The sequence below is a fragment of the Pleurodeles waltl genome, chromosome 9, assembly GCF_031143425.1.
Source record: "Pleurodeles waltl isolate 20211129_DDA chromosome 9, aPleWal1.hap1.20221129, whole genome shotgun sequence".
Classification (NCBI taxonomy): Eukaryota; Metazoa; Chordata; class Amphibia; order Caudata; family Salamandridae; genus Pleurodeles; species Pleurodeles waltl.
Window position 1 is genome coordinate 384990560 of NC_090448.1, and position 15118 is coordinate 385005677.

General features: G+C 42.8%; 1 protein-coding gene across 4 annotated transcripts in view; it reads right to left on the minus strand.

The window, feature by feature from the left end:
- Window positions 1-15118, minus strand: part of LOC138259346 (zinc finger protein 586-like) — an 86651-nt gene that overhangs the window by 57936 nt on the left and 13597 nt on the right. For 3 of the 4 annotated variants that reach the window (XM_069207010.1, XM_069207009.1, XM_069207007.1), the window contains exons 3-4: window positions 12295-12384; window positions 4958-5059 (exon numbers count right to left, since the gene is read on the minus strand). In XM_069207010.1, the coding sequence (XP_069063111.1) occupies window positions 4958-5059; window positions 12295-12384 (192 nt within the window). The remainder of the gene's footprint in view (window positions 1-4957; window positions 5060-12294; window positions 12385-15118) is intronic. The other variant, XM_069207008.1, reaches the window with a different exon arrangement.

Sequence of the window (15118 nt, forward strand, 5' to 3'; positions counted from 1 at the left end):
AAAAAAAAAAATGCTTTATTGAAAAGCAGTCACAGACATGGTGGTCTGCTGTCTCCAGCAGGCCACCAGCCCTGTAAGGGCCGCCATTCGCAAGGGGGTCGCAAATTGCGACCCACCTCATGATTATTCATGAGGTGGGCATTTGCGAAGCCCTTGCGAATCACAGATGGTGTCAGGGACACCATCCTACATTCGGATTTGCGACTCGCAATTTGCAAATCTGAACCTACCTACATGTGGCCCCAAATTCTTAAAGAAAGTCACAAAAGTGCACCCATGGTATATGTCGTACCCCTATAAAATATTTGTGAACTGTATTTTAGCATGGGTAAATACGCATGTGTAGATTTGCTCATGTGAAAATCTATTGAGCATTTGCAAGTTCATTTTCCCTCCAGCCACTTTCTTCCCAACCCTGGAAGAAGTTCTAATTCTGCCATTGTCAGGAGTAAATGTCCAACCTTTCTTATTATGGGAAAATATTAGAGAGAAGCTGGTGAAAATCTTTAAAACATGCAGGTTAGTAGGTTTGCAGACGCAAAGGCATTCCAGCCCTGGAACTATTGCTTACTGCTTCCTCCAGCCCCAGTATGCAGATCTGCAGAAAGGTGGCAAAATAAGGAAATTGCTACAGTAGGGATTGAAACTGCAAGTATTCAAGCCCTACTATGGTAGTAGCCCTGGCATAATCAGAGAGGCTATTATCAGAGCTCTTACATAATGAGATTGCTGCCATAATTTGGCGCCACACTACATGGCACCAAAGGGACAAGTAGATCTTTTTACAGGACAAGTAGATTTGAGAAGCAACCTGTCCCCTGGACAAGTAGATATTTTAATAAATTCCACACCCCTGAAATAGTCATGTACCATACAGTCAGCCCCTAGAAGGCATAACAACATGAAAAAAGAATTGCAGAAAGTAATGCAGTGTAACCATATATGTAGCCCCTAGAGGGAGGAGTGCTTTACACATTTCCAGGCCTAGAAGGCCTACTGCAGTACTATTACAAACAAGGCCCTTAATACACAAACTACTCCCAGCTATAAAACAAAAGTTCTAGCCATAACAGAGCTTAAAAAGATATTGAATGGTGGGAGAGGTTACTATTTTGCCCCACTCCCACCTAGTGTGGGGACCCAGAGATGACCTAGACAGAAAGAGCGTTTCAAGCTGAAAGGTTTGGTGGTGGTCCCATTGTTGAAGGACCACCACAGGCTGAGTTCTTTTAAGTAATTATAACTTGCACCCTAAGGTAACTATAACTCGCGCCCTTGCAGTGCACATTTTTTTAAACAATAATTTTATTGCAAATGTTGCAGTGATAATATTAAAGATACCATACAAGATCTCATCAATTATATAATGTGTGGAGTAATTAGCTGTGCATGGCCAAGGTGCAAGTTATAGTCACCATAGGGCGCAAGTTATAGTTACGTAAAAGAACTCTAACTATAACTGCTGAATTTCTATGGTTTTGTACGAGTAAATTCAGAACCAAACTATAACGTCCCTGTAACCTTTGTTTTTTAAGTGAATTTCTGTGGGTTTTTTTTTTTAACGTATAATATTTTTCAATACTATGGTGGTCATTACGACCCTGGCGGTCTCTGTGGCGTCCGTACCGCCAACAGGCTGGTGGTACTGAGGCCCTTATTACGACCGCGGCGGTAGAGCCGCGGTCGCACCGCCGGGGCCGGCGGTTTCCCACCGTTTTAGCCCCGGCGGTGATAATCCGCCAGGGCAGCGCTGCAAGCAGTGCTGCCCTGGGGATTATGACCCCACTACCGCCAGCCTGTTTCTGGCGGTTTGCACCGCCAGGAAGAGGCTGGCGGTAGGGGGGGGTCATAATCCCAAGGGCAGCGCTGCCCTGGCGGATTATCACCGCCGGGGCTAAAACAGCGGGAAACCGCCGGCCCCGGTGGTGCGACCGCGGCTCTACCGCCGCGGTCGTAATAAGGGCCTCCATGCCACTGGCATGGGCAGTGCAGGGGCCCCCTAACAGGGCCCCGGCCAGCTTTTCACTGTCTGCATAGCAACCCCCTATATGTTAATCCAACCATCACCTCGCACGGTCACGGTTGACCACAGGGCCTGGGCAAGGTCAACCCCCTTTACGCACCGTACCTTGCACTGTGCATAGTAGGGTTTGCCCGCAAGTACTGGCCTGCAGCCAGTCCCTACGGCCAACCCTCCCAGCTACACAACCCCTTGCTGCGCACGCCCCTTTCACCAAGCACTGCAGAAGATTGCTGCTGCCTATCTCGGTGTAAGAATATGTGTGAGAGGGTGTATCAGGGGTGAGAGTTGCTGTCAAAAAGTGTTTCTGGGTGTGAGAGTGCGTACATCATTGTTTTAGTGGGTGCGTCACTATGTGCACAGGTCTGTGAGTGGGTGCATGAGGGTTTCAGTGGGTCTGTAAGTGGGTGTGACAGTGAGTGGGTGTATGAGTCGGTGCGTAACTGGCTGAGTGGGCCTGTGTGTGGGTGCGTGAGGATCAGACTGGGCTGTGAGTGAGTGCATGAGAGTCTGAGTGGGTCTGTGAGTGGGTGCGTAAGTGTCTGAGTTGGTGTGTGAGTGTGTAAAAGGTTGAAAGAGAGAGAAAGAGTGAGAGGGAGAGAGATAGTTGTTTAGGCTTTGATATATGACATACTTAGAATGAGATATTTCTGGACAAATTTAAAAGAAAAATGTATTTGTTATTTAAAAACGTGTAAGATTACCTTTCAGTATGAGCCTTAAAGATTTGTAGTTAAAAAAAAGGGAAACGAGTCCAGCTGGGCTCGAACCCTTAACGCTCAGTGTGAAGGTCCGTGACCTTCACATTGAGCTATTGCCATTTTTTTTTTTTAAACCTTTTTTTTTGCCCTTTATGGGCTACGGGGACTGAGGGGGAGCCCGTCTCAACAGATTTATTTGTTTACTTTTTTAAATATTTTTAACAAAATGCCCTTATGGGCTACCTCAGACTGCAGGGAAAGCCTTAAGGCTTCTTTTGCAGTGCCATTCCTTCAGCAAGCTCGGAGCTGCTTTGACAGCTGTTCCGCGCTTGCTGAAGCATTTCATCTCTCTTCCCTGCACACGTAAGATGAAAGCTTTGGATTTTGACAGCAGGACCTGCTTTAAAGGTCCTGCTGTCAAAACTCAAAGTGTTTACTGTGGCTTGGCTGCTAAGCCACAGCAAACAGGTATGTCCCGGGGGTGGGAAGTGTGGGACATAGCAGGAACCGACCCTGGGCGTGGAGGTCCCCAAGGCCATCAGTGTCTCCACGAGTGACCCCCCTCCAACCTTGACATAACCCCGGGGGTGGTGGTCCCCACGGCTAATGGTGGTCCGAAACAGACCCCCTTCACTCTTTTTTTCTCTTTGCCCCGGGGGGGTGGTGGTCCCTGAGGTGCGGGCGCATATAGTTTAAAAGAATTTCTGGGGGTTGTGGTCCTGGGGGGGGGAAGCATGGGCCCCGGCATGTGATATCATAGAAGCCCCAGGGGGTGGTGGTCTTTGGGACACAGGGGGCGTGCCTCCCCCCACCACCATATATATATAACTGAAAGCCATGGGGAGGTGGCAGTCCCCAGGGCAGGAGGGGGACCTCGGGCCCCGGATATAAAAAAAAAAATGAAAGCTACGGGGAGGTGATGGCCTCCTGACACAAAACACAGAGGAACATATGTATGGACACTTTTTCCCACAGACACAGAATGGACAAAACCCTTTGACATATCTTGCCCAAAATGTTTAATGGCTGAGGGACCTGCCTACCCGGGGGCCTATAAAAAAAACAAGCGCCAAGTTCTTGTGATGCCTAAAGTCTTATTTTGTACCTTAAGGACTTTTAGTAGCTTAATACGGGTGCAATGCTTTTGATTGTGGGGTTTGATTGTTTCCTCTTCTTTTTTCCTACTCTTAAGCTGTTCCCATCAGCAAGTTCCATGACCACAGAGTGAAGATTGAAGAGGCTATAAGACATGCCCTAAAATGTTATTTGGAAGTTATAACCCAGAGTGACTATTGTTATGGGGAATGTTCCATTACTATTATGCTGAAAAGTCAGTTCTTGTTTATGTATGGTTGTACTTGCCTTCCTCAATAAAGATTATGGAAAGCTAACATCAGGGACTCAGTGAGGACATTTTCCCCGTGGACACTGCTCTGTATGCACCCAGACACAAAATTACCAAATAACATACATTGGATTTAAGATTACCATGGGTACAAAGAGTTCACTAAATGGGGCAGCAAAAATGTAATCTTACTGAATCATTTTTCTTTGCGGGCATATACGTCGGTATGAAAATAAATACAATTTCGTTAAGCATTCATAAGCATAACAGTGATGTTCGCAATGCTATTTTCAGAACAAAATTGGCTTCCTATGTCAAGGAAATCAAACCGATTAAAGAGTCTATGTAATGGACTGTCCCCAAAAATTTATCAAAACAAGAGGTGGGAAAACAATAGAATGTGCATTGCTGGATCTGAGCAGAAATAAATAAATAGTCCGAGTAGTAACTGAGTGAGGTTAGAGCATGAGGCTGAACTCAATAACACAACTCGGTGAGGGCCACCACCATCCCTGCAGGTCCGTGATCATATATGATGCATCTAAGGCAACACACCACACCTCTCCCATAATGTTTACCCATTATAGAAAGAAGAGGCTAGGTACTATTCTGCTATTATGGAGTGATGTCAGAACAAACAGGACATTTTTATTTTTCCTTATCATTCATGCATTACTTCATGCAGTTTTACTAAGTTTCAAATTTAAAATGGAGGTTATAAAAAATAAACATTTTGCCTGTGCAATTGCCCGATAAATCCATTCCACAGTTTCACCTTTCCAACCCAGTTGTTAGGTTACATCATTCTTCCTTAGTCAGTTACACTAGATGATTTCCAAGTTTATTTTGAAAATCACAATGAAATAGATGTAATTGTCAATTACTTCTGACCTGTGGCTGGTTCTCCAAAGTTTTCCATTTCAACTGTATCATCGGCCTCCTTCAAATTTTGTTTTGGCGTGAATAATACTTCGGGTTCGGCGGCAAAAACTTCTATGCAAAAAGAAACAAATGAATGATTTTCGCTTCCCCAGCAAGAATTTGCATTCAAATAGCTAATTTATTTAAAGTTAACATAGTAAAGCCCATCAGCCAATAACCATCAATCCAAAAAAACGCACAATGGTAAATAGGGTAAAAGAAAGTACACTCAGGTAATTATAAACAAATGTTTAAACTATAGTTGTATAGACAATGGAATTGCAGACGTAAACCGGAGGAAGCAGAAGTGCACGACATTCAACAGTTTCAAACAACTGGAAATTATGATAATAGTACAAATGAATGTATGGACATGAACCATTAGGAGACAATATACACACTCTCCCTTCTTCACAGTCAATTGGAAATCAGAACCAATACTCCAACCTCCTAGAAATCACTCTTCTTCATGCCAGTGAAGTTACAAGCTTCAATTTGAATTAGCTTTTATTTTATGTTTGTTTCAGGCCAACAAAGTGCCCGAATAAAAACACCAACAGCCGTTACAGTGTATACAATGTTAAGATTCAATACATATATCTGAACCATTAAGATAAACATCTACAATATTCATACTCATTCTCCGAAGCATTAATTTAACATCATTTCATAAAATCAGTCTTAAAAACTTTACCCAATCTTGGGCATAAAGTATAAGCATGTTACAGGCAGGCAAATAGAGCTTCGCTTCTGTGGGATAGAGCCAGATGGTCCAGGCTAAAAAAGTCCCCTGGACCAAGCAGATGATTCTATTTTTTTAAACTGAGTTTGAGGGACTCTTGTGAGAGTCCCTTGAGCCCAGCTGTCCAAATATACAAATATTTGTGGAGCTTTATATTGCCAAAACTACAGAAACGATTTACACCAAATCACAACAAGCACTGGCAAAGGCCAAAGGTCTAGCTTATGCAAGAGCTATTGGCTATGTCAATGTGCTTTAGCCATGTTGTACACCAGAGTGGCTGCTGTTCAGCATACCTAAAAGTTAGTGGCGTAGAGGAGATTGGCGTGGAGTGTCGTAGAGTGGAATGGCAAAGAGTGGAATGGAGTGGCAAGGCACACAGTGTAGCGTATTGTAGTGGCAAAGTGTGGAGTCACGTAGAGTGGCACACAGTAGAGTGGACTGGTGTAGAGTGCATTGGCACTGCATAGAGTGCTGCAGAGTATAGTGGTGTAGAGTGCAGTGGCATTGAGTGCAATGGCATTGAATTCAGCAGCGTACAATGCAGCATCGTAGAATTCAGTGGCGTAGATTAGAGTGGTGCATAGTAGGGTGCATGCGCAGAATTGAGTGGCGTGGCACAGAGATGAGTAGCACAGAGTGGAGTGGCCAGACTAAAGTGGAGTACAGTAGAGGGTATAGAGTGCAGTGGCATAAAGTGCAATGGTGTAGAGTGGAGCAAAGGTGAGTGATGCAGAGGGCAGTGGCATAGAGTAGGGTGGCATAGATTGCAGTGGCGTAGATTGCAGAGTAGAGTCGAGTAGCATAAAGTGCAGTGGCTTAAAGTGGTGCAGAATAGAGTAGCACAGAATGGTGCAGAGTATATTACAGTTCCATAGAGTGCAGTGGTGTGGAGTGCAGTACTGTATAGTGGAGTAGTGCATGGAAGAGTGGTGTAGAATTCAGTGGTGGAGAATGCTATGTTGTAGAGTGGCGGAGAGTGCAGTGGAGAAGAGTAGAGTGGCGTAGAGAGCAGTGGCGTAAACTAGTGATGCAGAGTAAAGTTCAGTGGCGTAGACTGCAGTGATGGAGTGCAGTTGTGGCGAATGCATAAGAGTAGAGTGAGGCAGAGTTGGTGGAGTGGTGCAGAGTTAAGAGTAGCGCATAGTGCAGTGCCATAGAGTGAATTTTTCACAGTAGACTGAAGTGGCAAACAGTGGAGTTGTGCAGGGTAGAGCACAATTGCATAGAGTGGCATAGAATGTAATGGCATAGAGTGCAGTGGTGCAGAGTAGATTAGAGGTGTGGATTGGCATAGAATGCAGAGGCACAGAGTTGACTGTTACAGACTAAAGTGCAACAGAATAGAGTGTATTGGCATAGAGTGCAGTGATGCAAAGTGCAGAGAGTCCAGCGGAGTAAAGTGAGTTGTACAGAGTAGACTGGTGTGGCCTAGACAGGAGTGGTGTAGAGTGCAGTGGCGAAAAGTGCAGTGGTGTAGAGCAGAGTGCACCTGCACAGAGTAGAGTGGAACAGAGTAGAATAGTAAGGTATAGCGTGAAGAGGAGTAGAGTGCAGTCACGTTGAATGGAGTGGTGCAGAGTGCAGTGGCACAGAGCGGTGTAAAGTGAAGTGGTACAGAGTAAAGTGGAATGGTGCAGAATAGAGTGGAGTGCCATAGAGTGGAGTGTTCATGGTGGGGTAGAACCCGGCCATTTCAGACATCGCATTTTCAATTGAAATGATCATTACAGTTGCACAGACATTCAGCTTTACTAATAAATCTATACAGTGCACAGATGAAAATGTGCGAAAATTGCATCATCCAGGGTAATGATTTGTTCAGATTATATTAAAGTATTTTTTCTAACACACTTCAGAAATACAAAATTTGCTTCATTCAATTCTGATATATTCTGAAATACTTACACAGTTTATTTGAATGTTGTCATGTGCTAAAAAACCTCTCTTCTACCCCAAGTATCCAGCAAGATTGTCACTTAAATCCTCTCACTTTGAAGTCAGAGAAAGAAAAGTAAAAAAGCTGCCTCGGAAGACAACACCTGACACTGGACCTCAGTCTTTGAATGCACAGCAAATGTGACAGGATAAGAACAAGATTTACAGGCCTGCTTACAGAAAGGGAGCAGTCGGAGGGATACTGTAAATAACGTTTTGGCAAGGGAATGACCAAACTCAAGCTGGACAGCCTAAAAAAAATAAAGCCAGCAAATGAAAAGCAAGAAAGTGTGAGTTACAAACGACAAAGCCAATGGCAAGCAATGGGCAGAATGCATTCTTAGTGAATGCCCCCAAGATGTCTTTAGCAAACAAGACAGCGACCCAAAAAGCACAACTTCTGGACCAAGATTTACTGCCAAATTTGGTGTAATCCGTTCAGTAGTTTTTGTGATAGCACAATTCAAAAAAATCTATGGAAAATGCATGGGGACTTTGCATTTTGGGATCTCCCTTTTTTCTCGGCGCCCCCCTCAATGGATTACTCTCAAAACTTTACATTCACAAACTAGTAAACTATACAAAAAGTACCACTTTTCTGGAAAGTTCTGTGAAGATTCACAAAAGTTGATGTAACTATAACAACCCAATGTGACCGCCACTGAGTAGTACACACACTAGATGTGAAATGTAATACAATATCTACTTGTCCATGGGACAGGTTGCTTCTTAAATCTACTTGTCCGGTAAAAAAATCTGCTTGTCCCTTTGGCGTCACGTAGTACGGCGACAAATTACGGCAGCAATCTCATTATGTAAAAGCTCTGATAACAGCCTCTCAGATTATGTCAGGGCTACTACTATAGTAGGGCTTGAATACTTGCAATTTCAATCCCTACTATAGCAATTTCCATATTTTGCCACCTTTCTGCAGACCTACATATTGGGGCTGGAGGAAGCAGTAAGCAATAGTTCCAGGGCTGGAATGCTTTTGAATCTGCAAACATACTAACTTGCATGTTTTAAAGATTTTCACCACCTCTTCTCTAATCTTTTCCCATAATAAGAAAGTTGGAAACTTACTCCTGACAAAGGCAGAAGTAGAAGTTCTTCCAGGGTTGGGGAAAAAAGTGGTTAAAGGGAAAGTGGACTTGTAAACACTCAATAGATTTTCATATGTGCAGATCTACACATGCATTTTTGCTTGTGCTAAAATACAGTTCACAAATATTTTCTAGGAGCACGATTTCCTGGTCTTCTTCTCTAAGTTCTTGTGAATTCATGAAAGCCTTTAATTCAAAGACATATACCAAGGGTGCACTTTTGTGACTTTCTTTAAGAATCGGGTCCTTAATTAGGTCTGGCATTAACAAAGACATTTTGATTTTATTAAACTTTTATTTCTCTCTCTACCAGGTAGTTTTACTGTGAGTGATCGCATTCTCCTCTTCCACAAGGAGCATATTGGCACACAAGGTCATTTTGTTCAGTGCCAGGAACCACTGTGGCAATCAGTGATGTAACAAAACTGGATGGGCCCCACTGCAAAGAACATGGAGGCCCCCACTTCGCTCAAATCAATAAAATGAAGCCTGGGGGATGTGATGGTCCCAGGGGCTGTGCACAATTGATGCATTTTGTCTGGGTGGGTCCCTGGGGGGAGGGGCACAGGCCTCCCTGGGGCAGCGGAGGGGCCAGGAGGCCCTCCCTGCATTTTTAAGCAAATGACCCCGGGACTGGGCCCATCCAGTGGCTTTATAATAACGAAGTGCGGGTCTGCGGATTCACCGTAACTCTGTGATAAAATAAATAAAAAAAATGCTTTTTAGCGCTGGGGGGTCCCAGAGCTAAGGGGTCAAGGGGTTCATACCCTGGCCCCTTTTCTTTATTTTTTACTTTTTTTCTGGGACTCTGCTCCAGCCGAGTCCCAAGATGGCTGACAACACTTCAACAGCTTCTGTTGTTGAAGTGTTATCAGCCAATCAAATCTGGGGAGAGGTCGCAAATCCTTTGCGTCCCTAGATACAGTATATATGCACATTTGCTTCCCACTTAATTTCTCAAAATAATACTAAATGGAATTACACCAAAAAAAAAAAGAAATCACTCTGGTGACGTGACTGGCAAATTGTTTTGGAAAGTTTTGTGAAGATTTGTCAAATGGCACCAAAGATATAGGCAAGTAAAATAAAATGCTTTTTAGATAGAAACTGGGTCCTAACTATAACTATGTAGTGGCGACCGCCACTAGGTAATATAGATAGATAGATAAATAGATAGAAAGATAGATGGATTTCATTAACTCTTGAATCTGTGTTTTTAAATTGGAACATTCTTTGTTCAGACAAAAAAACAAACAGGAGTAGGAGTTTGTACCACTTCCATACAGACTGGGCTTAGCCTCTTTTTATAAGAGGTATCTGTCCAACCTCCTAGTAAATTCTACTGATTGGAGCCACTCCACCCTCATCATTAGCATCCAGAGCCTGACCTCTTGTGATTGTGTTAACAATAAATATTTCTGGAGCACTGTTTACTCCCTATCAATACTATGAAATTTCATACTCCTTACTGGAGTTTCTTAACAATTGTTTTATCTCTATCTCGACTCTCCTCCAACATCTACCCACTCTTCTCCTCATGTCCCAGGTGTTCCAAAATTCATGCTCCAGTTGTAAGCAAAATGTGAGGTGACTCTTCATCAACTGACTTTTTTATTATGCGTGACTGTGTTCCTTCTACTTGCAAGTCAACTTGATGTGAATATGATAACTCTTTTGCATTTATACCTAACTCTTACCTTAATGCAAAATGTGGACCCTTCTTACCCCCTTACACAATACCAAGTTATATTAACAAGCTTATATGCTTTGCTTTAAGGGAATATATTAACATCTCAAATGATATTCTACTGATATAGTTGTAAACTTTATGAAGAGCTGACATTTTTGAACAAGGACCATTCCCTTGTGTGGTCCATAATGGATAGATTGCTTGCAAAGTTTACCCGTAAAAATGTATCACATTGTACACCTTCCAACTCCTTTCCATCTAACTTTCAAATGTGCTTCGGTTTCATATTTCTTTTCCTAAATATTTGTCTTTTGAATACTGCATTTAAACTATTTATCTCGACGGTATTGACAGTATGTGTTCAGTGGTCTCTGAAGGCCAATGGGAGATCAGTCAAATATTATAGTATAATTTGCTAAGTACACACAATGTATCTCTTAGCAGCATGCTTGGTGAAAAATATGTTACCTTTATATAGGAGTACCGGGGCATCAGCAATAGATTTCGCTATGTTCACATTCTCGGGTGGGTTTACTGCAGCCTTTACAATATTAGTGTTGTATTTATGACTGTGTCCATTCTGACATTTTGTTAGTCTGCAAGAGGTTGTGCCGGGCTTGACTGGATGAGCTGCAAAAGATAGATTCGGCTATACCCTATTTAGCTATTTTTATACCCAGTTTATGTGTAATTCTCATAAAAACTTTGTGGCTCTCATCAAACCTTGAAGTCCTGTGAAGCGCAACCTCTCCAAGCCGCACCCACCGCTGCCTACGTCCCGCAGCATCTCCATTTACCCACTGTCGTCTCACTCACTTGCCACTCCTGGCACAAGAAGAGAACATCGACATAGGGTGGAGAGGTACTAAAATGTCAGTCAAAACCAAAATGAGTGAAGAGCACACCAAGACTGAAACTGGTTGAGAGGGACACAAAAAGCTATATATTTGAAGGCTGGGGCATTAGGGCGTGGTAATAATGCAGATGCTGAGACCCTGCTGCAGCGAGGTTACAAGGGCCGATAGGTGTCCTCAAAAACAAATGACTTGGTTGTTTTTGCTACGGCTCATATGTTTTACGTATTCTCCTTCTAACAAAAGTTCATTCTTTCATCAAGCTAAAGATTAGGTTCACCTTAGGCATTGATGCATATGAGAATATTTTTAAAATCAAAAACCAAGCAAGAAAGCAATGAAGCACTGAAGAGTATGTGTGAACTCTGCAACAGCTTAATTAAAGGCGTAGTCATGTAAAATCAGCTTAGCAGTCCAAACCATGACACCTGCCATTGTCATCCACCTCATTTTATGCCTCTAGAAATGCAGTAAAATCCTGCCATGTTGTCAATCCCTCAAATGTTTACTTGTCGATAAAAGTAATATTTAAAATCTCTAGGCTACTTTACCAAAGCCTTCCAAGCTCCATTCTGCATTCTCTCTCGCATCATCCCCTACTCTGTTCTCTCAAACCCATCATGATCCTATCCACTGTACTCTAGCATGGCAGTATGCTCCTTATCCGGGGTGTGCATGCCAGCAGCCTATCTCACTCACTTGTCCTTAACTTAGGAAAGCTTTAAAATATCACCTCCTCACCTACAGGGTGTTACAGACCATAGTCAGACGAATGAGTGGGCCTTTTGATCCCAATGGGCTAGGTTAAAACCATTTACAATCGTTTAAAGTATTACTTCTGTTAAGGTGGCCATCTTGTTGAAAAAGCAAGTACACAATACAAGCATTTGGAAAAATAAGATCCAAAATACGTCTATTATTTTGAGAGCTCGCGAGATCAATTCTGCTCTGCTACTTATTTGAGAAAAAGCTAATACTACCATGTATCTCTAAGTCCTGAAGGTCCTTCGTGCAGACATCTCCCTTTTCTTTGGGACTTAATGAAAAGACTGAGGTAGCAATGAGAGGACCTGTTAAAGAAAGAAAAACAACATTAGTTAATGGAAGTTACTGAAAATTGGTCAAATACAGCACTGCCCTAGAAAAGTGGTGTATAAGCCTTGGTTCACGCTTCTGGAGCACGTGAAAGTCCTTTACCAATAGTGTATTCGGAGACACAAGAGACAACTGCTAGGGAAGCACAGCCCCTCCTGCCTTTAATGCGCCAATGCGGACAAAGCAGGTGCAGAACTGTGTGTTTGGAATCTGTCTCAGTGGTACCGAACACAGATCCACTATATAAAATTTTGAATGTGCCCAAGAACAACACAAATTGTATTTTCCTCTTTTTATGTATATTTTTGTCGTTTTTATTCAGTTTTCTAGAAAAACATAAAAGCCATAATAATAGATACAAGGGAATCAATACAAATCAAAAGTACGTTGAAAACATTCATATGGGTTAGTACCGACCTCAAATTTTTCAGGCTTATGTGAAAAATTCACTCTTTTATCATTCACTCTTTTATTCGTGCGTACTGTTCTCTTATTTTTGTAATCAGAAATCAAACAAGTGCGGAACGTTTGCTACCCACGGTTCTGTAATCAAAGAGCGGAACGTTTGCTACCCACGGTTCTGTAATCAAAGAACGAGCCAACAGCATCACTATAAAGCACCGTCTACATCTAGCAATCAGGGTTGGGCCAAGATGCTTTGAGCTTCCCAACAGAACTAAGATTGGATCTGGTGTCAGTTTTCCCATCCAATTACTTCTAAATGCAAATATATAATTGCAGTATGTCTGTATATTTGAACAAGTCATTGTCATGTGACTCCATGTTCCTCGTCCTGAACATCTTGGACACTGGTGTAATACACAAGTCATTGTGCGAACAGTTGCATTCTTTTAAAATGTGCACCTCAGCGAGCATTATTTCAGTGATCTGAGATTTCTATCCGGAACTCTTCACTCACCCGAGAATATATTAAGTAATCCCCTTTTTTTAAAATAATTTTCTCAATTATTTCTTCGTGCCTATTATTGACATTATGAAGATAACTGGCCTATTGACCAACACTTTGATATCTGGATGTCTCTGGAAATAAAATGTCTACCTAAGCTGACAAAGTTATGTTCCTCATTTTACATGCTAACACCAGTCAGTATCATTAAATCATGAATTTTTGCACCATATTCACGGTGACATGGCCCAACTGACTCTGGGACACAGGACGCATTTGACTTGGTGAGAATGCAAAGAAAATACTTTAAATAATTACATTGCTGTCTTACCATAAATGAACATTAGGACCCCTGTTGGGTGTGGCCCTCTCTGCAGGGTCACCCACCCACCAAACATTTTGCCTTTTACCCTCCACTTTTTGCTGAATTTGTTTTTGCTGGCCTTATGACTAAGTTCACTTTACTACTTCTAACCAGTGCTAAAGTGCTTGTGCTCTCTCCTTAAAACATGGTAAAATTAGCTTACACCCAATTTGCATATTTAATTACTTGTAAGTTCCTAGTAAAGTGGCAATACCTGTGCCAGGGCCTGTAAATTAAATGCTACTAGTGGGTCTGCAGCACTGACTGTGCCATCCACTTAAGTAGTCCTTTTAAAAATGTCTGTGTGTGTGCAGTTTTAAACTGCCAGTTCAGGCTGGCAAAATAAACCTTTTTTCCTGCCCAAACCTTCCCTTTTAATACATATGTCTCCCCTAGGGTAGGCCCTGGACAGTCCAGAGAGCAGTGCACAATGTATTTAAAAAGTACAGGTCCTGGTAGTTTTCCACTACTGCAAGGCTTATCTCTCCCATAGGATAACACTAGAGTTACCTTATTTAATTTTCAAAGTGTAATTTCCAAATGTGAAGAGATAACCAGTTCGTGTTTAGTATCTCTGGAATCACAATGTAAAAACGTAACTTATGGTGAAGTGGGACTTAGTGGGATTTTTAATTGCAATTTTGAAAAGGTCACTTTTAGAAAGTTGTTAGCTTCTTGCCTTAGCCATTTGGTGCCTTCAGCTTCTCTTCTGGGCACATGACAGGGTGTAGTTGGAAGTTGGGCTTACAGTATTCTTCCTAGACAGCCACACACAATGAGAAGCTTAGATGTGACTAGGTGAGTCATCACTGGCAGGATGGGAGTGAGGAGCTGGGCTCAGCCTTGCTTACACTTGTGTAGGCTGTGCCATGTATAGATACAAAAGACTGCATATCCCTGTAGTTAGTCTGGACCCAGAACAGGGAAGGCAGGAGCCTGGGGACTTCAAAGGGAACTCTAGAAGTTTCTCTCACTTTCCAGAGAAAGGGCACCAGACATATATACTGGACTTCAGTCACCACCACTTCAGTACACTTCTTGATATGACAATACTTTGTCAGGAAGAAGGACTACTGTACTGCTACAAGGACTGTCACTCTGCTGGACTGCTACTACCCTCTTGCCTCGGGAGGAAGAACTGGTCCTGGAACTTCAACTTGAACCCAGGACTCCAGAGTGAATCCAAGGGCTAGTCTGCTGGCCTCGTGATCTGAGCTTCAGAAAAAGGCACCTCAACAGCTCCTGGACCCATCTTCAGCAAGTTCTGGACCCCTTAAGTAGATTCTCTTAGATCCTGGACCATTGGTGTGGCTCATGAGCTCTTGAAATCGGGCTTTTGGGTTCTTCATGACTGCGAACCGGCCCATTTGCACTGAGAATGTGCTGCTCACACTGAACTTAAGTGTGATCTGCCGCTAGCCCATCTCTTCCCACAGCA